The sequence below is a fragment of the Plasmodium coatneyi genome, chromosome 11 (genome assembly GCF_001680005.1).
Source record: "Plasmodium coatneyi strain Hackeri chromosome 11, complete sequence".
NCBI lineage: Eukaryota > Apicomplexa > Aconoidasida > Haemosporida > Plasmodiidae > Plasmodium > Plasmodium coatneyi.
Window position 1 is genome coordinate 1,427,040 of NC_033566.1, and position 11,488 is coordinate 1,438,527.

The 11,488-nt window shown below is 43.3% G+C and overlaps 3 protein-coding genes across 3 annotated transcripts; 2 read left to right on the forward strand and 1 right to left on the reverse strand.

Moving 5' to 3' along the window:
* Positions 1-181: 181 nt before the first annotated feature.
* PCOAH_00034820 (Uncharacterized protein) lies at positions 182-1,069 on the forward strand (the record flags this gene model as incomplete). The annotated part of the gene is made up of 1 exon (XM_020060273.1): positions 182-1,069. One exon carries the CDS (start codon positions 182-184, stop codon positions 1,067-1,069), a length of 888 nt encoding a protein of 295 aa, XP_019915700.1.
* A 706-nt stretch (positions 1,070-1,775) lies between these two features.
* Positions 1,776-2,474, reverse strand: PCOAH_00034830 (Splicing factor subunit 3a; the record flags this gene model as incomplete). Its single annotated transcript, XM_020060274.1, has 1 exon — positions 1,776-2,474. The coding sequence occupies one exon, from the start codon at positions 2,472-2,474 to the stop codon at positions 1,776-1,778; it is 699 nt and encodes a 232-aa protein (XP_019915554.1).
* A 1,326-nt stretch (positions 2,475-3,800) lies between these two features.
* Positions 3,801-10,606, forward strand: PCOAH_00034840 (Uncharacterized protein; the record flags this gene model as incomplete). The annotated part of the gene is made up of 4 exons (XM_020060275.1): positions 3,801-3,866; positions 3,922-4,116; positions 4,264-9,246; positions 9,638-10,606. The coding sequence occupies 4 exons, from the start codon at positions 3,801-3,803 to the stop codon at positions 10,604-10,606; spliced, it is 6,213 nt and encodes a 2,070-aa protein (XP_019916004.1).
* Between the last annotated feature and the right edge of the window lie 882 nt (positions 10,607-11,488).

Sequence of the window (11,488 nt, forward strand, 5' to 3'; positions counted from 1 at the left end):
CCCTCTCCCCTTTGAAGAGCTAATTCTTTTTTCAAGTTTTTTTTATTTAAAGTGCAAAATGGCTAAGACATGTTACTTCCCATTTTTGTTCCTTACATATTTTTTTTTGAGCTCAGCTTTGTTTGCCCGTTCGGATGATGATGGAAATGTTCATAATGAATCAGCACCAGAAATATATAGAATGAGGGATGATACAGCAGTTGTGCCTCACAAAGGCCCCATGCTACAAAACAGTGAGTCCCCGAAAACGTTAAACGAAAAAATGAAGGTATTAACCACCATATTTTCTACACATAAGTCTATGTATATCGGCAGCATGAAAGAGTTATTCCTTTTGTACAGCAGTAACATTGACATAAAGAAAAATGGTTTCACTTACGGATCAATATCACTACATATGCAATTTGACAAGCATACAAGTAGTCAGGACATTGCTATGCTGAACACCGTATTCTATGCACGCACAGTAAACGAGGAAAATCAGCATGTTGAAATAGCAGATGCAGCAGAACTTATTGATTTAAACGTCGATGAACTGTTAAGAGAAAACACACCTACAAGTGACCTTGATATTCCTTCGTTTGGAACAAGAAGCGGTATTGTTACTTCGGATGATCCTATCAATGTGTACCAAGTCATTAAGGACAGTCAACTCGACGCCACAAAGCTTTTTATCACTCTAAATAAGGAAGGCGAAGACAAGTTTTCCGTTACAAAGTTGGATGACTTTCTGGGTGAATGTTTAAAAGCTGCGCAGGAAGCCTTGGTGCAGGCAGACGCTTCGGATAAAAAGAAAAAAAAAGCCGCAAATTTGCAAAGTTCTGATCAGGCTAATGGAAGTCAGACTAGTGGAAGTCAGGCTAGTGGAAGTCAGGCGAGCAGTACCCAAAGGAACGCGCAGGAACCAAAAAAAAACAGAAAGACTTTAATGGATGAATTCAAACAAAGCTTGGTCTCGAAAGACATGGCAAAGTGTAAAGAGTCCGCCAAGTTGCTAATGGCCAATTCGACGGTATCCAGTTTAATGTATCTGTTCGTACTAATAGCACTAGGCATCTGCTTGTTGTAGGAATCTGACGGGAAGGGAGACACTGTGGTGATTGTCGGGTGGTGCATTTGTTTGTGCGTTTAGGAAACCTTTCCACTTTGCTACTCCTTTTACCAGAGTGGACATTTTAGCAGCATAAAAGCTGCTCCCGTAGGAAAATGCCCAAAGCGCATTTCCTTGTTCTTTGAAGCGCCATGCGTAGTAATGTTTTGCCCGACGAGGTTTTGTTACCACCCTTCTTTGGGTACGTGCCCCCCCTCTTTTTTTCCCGCAGCGCCCCTAATGCATGTGCTGCAAAGGAAATATTCCCCAATGGAGGAATAATAAGTGTGCAACAGTGAAAGGGACTCCTTCAGTGTGAACCAATACATGTGTGCATGTGCATACACACTTCGCATAGTTTAATCTGTACCCCCTTTTTCACGTTACTCTTCATTTTTGGCCTATTCTGTGTTCCATCCAATTTTATCTGGAAAAAAAAAAAATAATTTTTTTTTTTCCCACTGTTTGCATTTTGTCACAATTAAGTTTTAGAGAAAAACAAAATGAACACCATGGGATGTGTTGCAAAGTTAACACAGCGCATGGTACTAAGAATGACGCGCTCATTAAGCGGAATAGATGCGTGCCTCCTGGAGGTGTATACGCTCTCTTGGCAAACGAATGGTTTGTAACGGGTCGAATTGGGATGTGCGCGGGATCGAAGCGGAACGGCGCATTAGTACCATCACCACCTGACGTTGTGGGGTAGGAAGTTGCGGCGTCTGCGCGCGCGGTTGTGCTCGGAGGGGTTCTGAAAATGAATCTGCATGACGAAAATCTTTTTCTTCTCAAACCACTTGTAGTAAAAGTCCTGCGTTTCGTCTATGTCCAAATTAGGAATTTTAAAAGCAACCGTTTCGTAGGGTTCAGCTGCGAACAATAAGTACTGATACTTCTTGTCTGGAGGTTCGATTTTCTGTTCAAATGATGACATGAAGCGGAACTTGGGTTTGGTGTTTTCTTTAATATTTGGAAAGGACAATTCGAATAGGATGCCAAGTTTATTTTTTTTATTTTTCACTTTGGTGACATCATATCTTGGCTTTCCGATTTTTACAATTTTTTTTGGCTCTGGGGTAGCTTTGTTTAGTAACTTACTGGTGGTCAATTCGTTTTTTTCTTTTAGTAATCTTTGACTCAAATTCATTTGATGCTTTTTCCCCTGCGTATGACATAGGTAGGAGCTTTCATTGTTGTGCAGAGTTAAGCATAATTTACACTCGTACATGCCAACATTATTTTTGAGGATATATGGGTCTTTCGTGATATCTATATTTTCCAGTGCGAGTTGCTTCAGTCGTTCACGTCTCTCCTGGTTTATGTCCTCCCTCGTCATGGGCATACCACTGCCCGTTTTGTGGCCCACTCGGTTTTGGAAGTCCATCTTTTGGGGGGTAGGCGGTGAGTTCAGCTCGGTTAGGCCAGCTTCGTTAGGTCAACTTTGTTATGCCTATCGATCCACCCCCTGCAGGATATGGGCTTCTTCCAGTGTGGCACCTTTCTCAGTTCACCTTGGTATTCCCAACGGACACGCATTTACGCGAAATGGTGCTTACTCCGCTGGATGGTGAATGCATAATCTGGTTAATCTATTCACGCATAGGTACCTGCGAATGCGTTGCTATGTGGACTGACTACAAGTCGGAAGTGCACCTGCGTTTTTGTCCTCTCCCTCTTTTTTTCCTTAAACAAATGAGTGGTACATTGGATTGCCAAGGGAGCAGTAAAGGGAGCATATTATCGCCTATATAGTAATGAACAAAAAAAATTAAAATGCCCGAGGATGAGTGGGCCCGCGGGGGGGAAAAAAGGTTTTTATAACATAGCGCAGAAGAGAACCCAATCCCTCACATTTTTCGTAAATTTATTTTTTTAAAATTATTCTGTAGTAGCGCCATATAATTTGGCCATTTAAAAAAATTGACATTCTTGTCGCTGTGCATTTGTAAAAAAATGTTTGCCTTTTTTTTTTCTGCCATCGACGCCGTCGCTCCTGTGGGTTATTCCGTTTGGGGGATGAAACTTTGGGACTGCCCTCTACTAATGCGCACTAGTTGGGTGGGATATAAAGTGAGCCGCCCAGGTGAGGTTAACCTTGCACAGGCATATACCCCCCACTCCAACCCTCAGGAAGAAATAACTTACAAGTGCACAAAAAGCTAAGCATACTATAGGCACGCATGTTTGTACATTTATGCTTTTGCGCATTCCCAACTGTGCGCAGTAATTATAATAACTTGCACTGATAGAAAATGCCAAGCAAACGCCCAAAGGAGGGAATCGAGCAGAGCTAAAAAAACATCGCCCAGTTCGCCACCCCCAGCCGATGAACCGCAGGGAAGATGAACTACTACAGGGGTTGTTCACCACACGGGTTGCGCCTTAACAATGCTGTTCTCATCACACATTAGGCGCATGTCCTCCCATCAGAAAAGCAAACCGACCTCTGGTTAAACCCAATTTAGGCGACCCAAACGTAAACTTCCTTTTTGCACGCCCAATATGTGAGCCCCTTCAGAGGCATAACTCGGAAGAAACTGTTCGAGCACTCAAGAGGGTTATAATTACAAGTGGGGGAGAGTCACAGAGAAGTCTTAACAGACAATCCCAAACATTTGAAGTATTCTGGTGAAAGTTGTCCCCACGTGGTGTCCCCAAATCTGGTGATGCACCCAATGGGGACAACACAATTTGTGGAAGCCTATCAAACATGAGTATCCACAAAAAAGGAGATTACCAGATATTTCCCAGACAGAAGAAGACCATTGTGAAAAATGTAAAGGAGAGAAAAGGGGAAAATGAAAACCTTTGCCCTACTACACAATTTGCAGGTGCATAAGTCAGCGCTACAGGAGGATGAACACGGAGGCGTCTGTTTCTTTTCTCTATGTGTCAGCAATGGCATTGTTTACGTCGGTTCATCTAACGGGAGGATCTTCCTTTTTAAGAGAAGAGGGCGCTGCTTATTCGAACCCGTCCTTTTTCACAGCGTCATAAGGAGCCACACGTCTGGAATAGTAACGAAGGTTAGAAGTGGGCCGAGGCGCCACCTCCATCAGTTGGGGGAACAACGCAAGGGGTTAGAGCATCTCAAGTGGAGATTCTTCTCCCCTGTGCACCTTGGTATAACCCACTTCACATCACCCTCTTTCCATTTATCCCCCTCCTTGTAGATATTTGCCGTGGACCGCCTTCACCTCTTAATTCACGGAACGGATAAGGGGGGCATCTACGTCCTCGGGAGTAAGAAGCTGGCCAGGAGAAAATGTTTAAGCACAGAGAGGGGAAAAAAGGAAAGGGTGCGCAAATTGGTGAGTCCTTTTCATAAAGGGGCCATAACGAGCATAAATTGTGTACTGGAGAAGGATCTCAGATACAGGCGCGGAAGGAGCGGGGGGAGATGCGAGGGAGAAACCTTATACGTCTTCATGGGAGACCAGCAGGGCGTGCTCTCCTGCATCGTTTTAAAGAAAAAAGGGTTGAGAGTAAGAAGCGAGGAGAACATTCTCCTTATCGATAGGACAAACGGTCCAATCAGCCACGTAGAAATTGAGCGAGACATAATTTTGGTCACCTGCGAAAGGGCTAACGTCATTATGAAGGTAGAAGAGGTGATTGAAAAGAAGAAGATTAACTTGTGCACCATTGGGAAAAAAGAGAACAGGAGTTATTATCGGTCTGTGTTTTGCAACGCCAAGGGGGGGAAGGGGTGCCCATCCATTTTGAGTTTGAGGAAAAATGGGCGTGTGTGGTTAAGCCACGGGGAGAGGGTGATAAACACGCTTGTTTTTTACTACTCTTCTGTTTATTTTTTTTACTTGTTTTTTAAGACGGGGGTTAGGGGTGACGTCAGCGGCTGGGTGAGTGATGGCGTTCGTCGTGGAGATTTTCCAAACGGTGGTGGACCCTCTTTCCCATTCCACGTGTACCAAAAGCAGCTCATTAAAAACGTCCACTTCACAACTATGTTAAAGAAAATATTAAAAAAATTTACAAATTTCCTCCTGCCGCTAAGACCGAATGCGAACGCATGTTATAAGATAGACAAGGATCACTTTGTCCTGTTTGAGTTGGCCAACCCGTTCACGTCTTTCCCGAGTGGATCCCAAGATGCCTGGGCCGATAAGCTGTCAAGGAATGAGGAACAGGAGAATCTCGCCCAGTTGCGAAAAGATATAGATTTGATAAGAAGTTTCATCGAAGAAGAGTTGGAAAACGGAAGGGAAGACGAAGTAAATGGGGAGAGAACAAAATTCCTAACCTTCTTAAAGGACAATTTGGACGATGCGGAAAATATTTTAAGAAGAATTAAAAGCAAGAAAATAATGGTGATTAATATTAAAAGTATTGAAATAGAGGAGATGGTGGACCTCCATGTGGGTTCCCTTCCCTGGGGATGCAACAATATAGGGGAACAAACATCATGGGGAGAAACCCTTTGCACAAGTAACAAGACTGCCCATAAGTTGGGCAAACAAGAAGGGGAAGGGAAACAAGGGAAGATCCCCTTTGGAAGAGCAAATCAAAGGTTGTCCCCCCAGGCGGACACCGAACAATCCGTTTCCCCGGAAGGAAGAAACCATAGGAACACCCCATCCAGAAATGAATCCCGACAAGAGAACGAAACAGAAAATAAGAAAAACAGAAAAAGACTTCCTTATTGGAAATATTTCCACCCCAATCAGATAATCGACTCGGTAAAGTGGAAAAAGAAAATTTTCCTGTTATACTTCAATCCAAATATGAGAGACAATTTTTACGTTGCGCAAAATATAAGTGACGTTTTTTTCTCACCACACAATGTGATACCAAGGAGGGAAGTACACCATATAGAAGAATACACGGGTGAGGGTAAAGCACAAGAGGGGACACACTTCTACCTGTGCGAAGTGCACACTGAGGACAACTTCGAATTGGCAAAGTATCTCCCGCACGAAATAGAAAAAGTAACCCATTTGGAGAGTTACTCATTCCACATGCTGCTCTTCCATGTGAGTCACTTTTTCGATTATCTAAACGGGAGAAGGGATTCCCTAGATGCAAATTTTCTTTTCCACGTGGAGAAGGACCTTCAACCAATAGAAGAAGCTCACTGCCTGGATGACCAAATAAATAAGGTGCTATTAAAAAACATAGAAGCTGTAAAAAAGAATATAAAGAATTCACTTTGCATGACCCAGAAGATGAAGACAACTGAGTCGGATTTGATCACTGATAATAATTACCTACAGGGGATGGATTTTTTCCGTAGCGTTTATGCTCCTGTTAACCCCGCCTATTTGCATGTAAATGTGAAGAAGGCAAAAAAATTGTACAGCCGTATGAGGAGCACAGTGGTGAAGTATATGCCCGTGTTTTTTCAGGTTGTTATGTGTGAGGTGTTTCCAGACACGCCTCAGAAGGGGCACCTCCCTTGTGTAAACGACTGCACCCTCACCACATATGTAACACTCATTCGGAATACCCCCTACTTGTTGTTTCAATTTTTGCATTACTTCCACATCTTTGTCTACCTCGAAGTTGTCATTACGAGTTTTATATACAGAGAGAATTACTGCTTTAGCAAATTTCCGATGTACGTGCCGGAGAGGAGGCTGAGGGGTAGGGATAATACGCTTACCTCACCTGCACATATTACTGAAGAAGTGGGATTCGCACAGGGAGGAGCAGTCAATCGGTTAAGAAATTACGCTGTGGTAAAATTGAAAGGTAGAGATAGTAATTCCAACGTGCTCCCTCATGAGTGTGCGAACATAACGGGGGTTACAGAAGTCCTTAGGTCAAGTGGAACAATAGGATATGATGCTCCTGTTGATCTCTGTAGGGGCTACTCGAAGAAGGGACACCATCTGTTCACGTTGAAAGGAAAAACATACCAAGGAGGGTTTTCACTTAATGGGGGAAACACCTTTGACATTTTCGACCATCTCCTTTTTGTGGTGGAAGGGTGGTCCAAAAAAGAGGGTGCCATGAGGGAGGGACTTGCAGATGGAGTCCCGCTTCCAGCGCACGCAGCCCACCTCTCGAAGAAGGAACTTTTCTTCGAATGTAACAGGAGGATAACTAGGGAGGGGGTTCTCCGAAACGTGCCTCCACTTCTTCACACCTTGTTTATGTACCGAAGGTCGAAAAGAGGCATCGTGGATAAAGTTGGTGAGCGGTTTGAGTGGACAAGGCGGCCAGACCAAAAAGAAACAGGCAGGAAAGTAAGAAGAAGGGTGTCCCCTCAAATGACTCGTGTTACACGGTTGTGCCAAGGAGTAGGGCGAACACAACTGTCTCCCCATGGACACCACGAATATGTGGAGCAAAAGCAGCTCCTGAACAATGGAAAAAATTCTTGCACCCAATTGGAAGAGCAAAAGGAGTGGTTCCCCCCAATTGGAGGTGATCCCCGTGATGAGAGGATCCAACGGCATCAGAGCGAATTGCGTAAAATGGTTAACCTGAGGAAGCTCTTAAAAAATTATAGGGAAAATGCCAGTTGCAAGAAAGGCATCATCCTAAAAGACCAAATGACCATACAAGACTTTTTAAAGTGCACAGAGAGGTTATATTTTTATCGAAAGGTCACTGAAGGGGTGTACATAGTAAACCTTAATGAGTACCGCCAGATTTATGAGTGTCTCTTCCTATATGAATTATTTGGTAAACTGTTTGACACAGAAATTGTTTTGTTCCACTTGCACTCAAATTGTAAGGTAAAAATGGAAGTGAACAGTAAGGACGATCATGGGAGGGGCATCCTTTGGAGTACGTCCTCCCACGAGGGGGATCGCCAAAAGGAAGAGAATCGCCAACAGGGCGTGGTAAAGATCGTGGGAAATAAACCAATAAAATATTTCAAAAAATGGAATGAACACATTATACGGAATAACATCCTGCTGATGGATATTCTCTTCGGGTTTTACTACAACTCAGAGGGCAGCTCAGAAGCAAATTTGAAGTCCTTCATGAGGAAGTTTTGCAATTTTCGTTACCTAGCTCACTATATCAGTTATGTGAAGGGGGAAGAAGCGAAAGCAGTGGCGAAAGGGACTTCCTTCCTGTTCAGCTTCGATGAAGTGGCGCATAATAGGAGCGATGTCGACATGCACGCCAAATGTCGTATAGGCAACTCCCACGGGGGGGGCCTCTCCCCGACTTGCATCGTTGAGAAGCAGTTAGACAGGTCACGAACCAAACGAAGCGAATCCCCCCAAGAGGTAGCATCCCCCCCACATGGCAAGACATCTTCTGAACATAATTCTTACCATTTGCCTGACAACGTTGAGGAAAAAAAAGGAGGGAAAAACCATCTGAGAAAAGCGAAAAGGGAGGCATACCGCCTCCATGTGGAGACCCTCCTGAGGGTGTATACCCATTTGGATGAGAAGCACCGATGCACAAAACATCATCGTCGTGTGAGCGTATTTCTTTTTTTTAAAAATATTGATGTGTACAATTTTGTCAGAGTCGTTTATCTGTTGTGCAGGGAGAAATACCACCATGAGGTCTCTTTGTGTGCAGGAAGGGAGGGACATCCAAATGGGGATCCATTCAAAAAGAAGAAATCCATTTGGAACTTTCACAAGGTGTCTGCGCATATTAGCGACATTCTACGCAGATATGAAAAATCAAATAGATTAAAAAAAGTGAGCAGTGCCTTTCGCGCGTTTGTGAAAGATTTGATGGTGGGGGAAAGGACAGATGAACCCCACATAGAGATACTTAACCAGCGGACCATTGAATTGTGTCTGCAGTATGTACGCCATCTTATAAAAGGGAAAACGGCTTGCAGACACTCGCCGGGAAGGAAGAAGAAAATGTCCCTTCTGGTGTGTAAGCTGGCACACCTGCTCCGCATGCTGAATTGGAGAAAGGCGTTAGGTACCCTTTTAGATATATACAGGAGTCTCTCTTGCGAAGTTTTTATTTTCACTCTCCTTTTGGAAAGGCATTCTACTGATTTGGGAGGAAGGGCTCTCCATCTCCTGCACAGGAACTATTCTACGGTGCTAAAGAAGAATCGAAGTTACGAAGACGTAGTTATGCATATGCTGCTGCACGTCGGAAGAAACAGTGACTATTATTTGACCATCATGATTATCACAATTCTTAGGTACTTTTTTGAAAACTTTTTTTTTTTAAAAAATGTATGTATAAATTTGGAGGACGTTATAACGAAGAGGTATTCTTCCTTATTTTTGTGTTTCTTCAAAAATGGAATGTTCAAGAGGGAATGCATTTTTTCTCCAAATTTGTTTAAGTCGTTTCATACAGGTGACAGTTTTTTTTTTTTCTGATCATTCGTTTGTGAAGTACGTTTTTAAACGTTGTTATAAATATATGAATTTTCAAAGCGGCAATTTTTTAACTGTGTTAAATAATTTGTTATATGATCATTTTTTGAAATTGTTTCATTTTTTTCAAGTAAATTGTTCGTCATTTTTGCATGTGCATTTCAGTTTTTTTCTGTTAATATCTTATTTTTATGTTGGATATTATGCGCATGTTTCCCGCCTTTTGCGCTTTTTTTGGGATACATTTTGTGTCCTCTTACCCAAGTTGAAAATTTTAAATTGCAAGAAATGGGAGCCACACAGTTGTGTGTTGTTAAGGGAGGGAGAAGAAGAAGAGGCCCCTGCGACGGGCCATGAAGACGATACCAAAATTTTCACTCAAGTGAAGTGCCAGGAGGTCATCCCGTCCGAGGAAAGTCTGCTTCACAGCATTGATTATTTGGCCAATTTCTTCTTCGAGATGTTAATTAAATTCCTGTGCGAAGTAAATCACAAGGTGTGCAGCAAGGACGTCGATCTGGTCATTCATAATATAGGCAAGAACGAAGAAGTGTACTTTAAAGTATCTGAATTTGTGAACAACTTTTATGGGTCATGCGCGTTGGTGTATAACAGGTGTGGTCAAAACGGGCAGGGCGAAACCTTCCACAAGGAGGGTGCAGTTACATGCAGAAGAAAAAATATCAGTGTGCAGATCTATGACCGACGAGGTAAGGCTCACACGTTGGTGGAAATGCTTAACTCCTTTTTTGGGGTGCTCTGCTGTTTGCAGTCAATCAAACTTAGCCTTAAAAAGGGGCGCGCCGTTTTTGTGCGTACCAATAGGCACTACAGGAAATACCTGCTGGGTATAATTTGCGGGCTGTTTGGTGGCGTGCCGGAGGGGAGCGGCGAAGGTGGTGAAGGATACCGTTGCAAAGAGCCAAGCGGACGGAGCACAAATAGCACCCCCCGGGGCAGTCCCACATTCGAACTGGATCACGCCTCACAGAAGGAACGCTCCCTAAGTGTCCTCACCTGCGTGCTCTGCATCGCTCACTTCATCAGTCACTTCAAACATATTAAAGGAAAGGTGGTCAGAAAATTCATCTTCATGCTGGACTACTTTTTGGCGAACCAAGACTCCCCGAACTTTGAGCAACAACACTGGGGATACACACCCCAGAAAAATATACATCAAATTTACAGAACGATCATAACAAACTTGCCCACAAGGGTGTTACCGGTTAAGTGAGCAGAAGAGACACGCTTGTTTGTAGCATTGGTGGGGTGGTTCCACAATGTGGCGCGTTGAAGTTCGCTTCCCCTGGAGGAGCTCCTCGTGGTTAAGAAGTCACGCCGTTACTCAGTTAAGCGGCCACTCCACTTGGTCGCTTCGCTGCCTCATCGCTTCGTCGCCCCCCCGGTGCCACATTTTTTTTTTTTTGCCACTTCCCACTCAAAGGTGTAATTGCGCTGGTCCCCCATTTTTCTCAATCCTCATTCGAAACCTTATGCTATTTGTTTTTCCATTTTTATGAAAATTAACTTTTTGAAAAAATATTTTTTAATGTTAACATGGCATGTGTGATACACATGAAGGTGTTTTTTTTTTTTTTTTTTTTGTGTAAATTAAAAAGGAAAAAAAAAAAAAAAAACATTAAAATGGGGGGAAAATTAAATACATTAAAATGGAGGAAAAATAAAAAACATTAAAATGAAAAGAAAAAAACATCAAAATGGAAACCAAACCATGTTGACATAAAAACAAACGCGCAGAGAGGCCAATAACACGGAAAATACGCGCATTGAACGAGCGTGAGAAAAGCTGTCCAAGCACTCATCACATCGCCCAGAACACCCGCGAAAAGGCAGATTTATATATGCCTCCTTCAGAGTGGTACATTTGCCGCTGTTCATTTGTGTGTCTGTTTAGTGCCTCTCCGAGCAGGTCCACTACTGTCTGTGTAGTCTCTGCACACACGGCATTACCAACACCAACGGTTCCAGCTCATGCTGCTATTAGTGCGACTAGCAAAAGCAGTTCAGGCATCCTGTCAGTATATCAATTGGTGATAACCCCCCTCCACCACTGCATACACACACACACACACACATAAACCATGTACTACCCCCT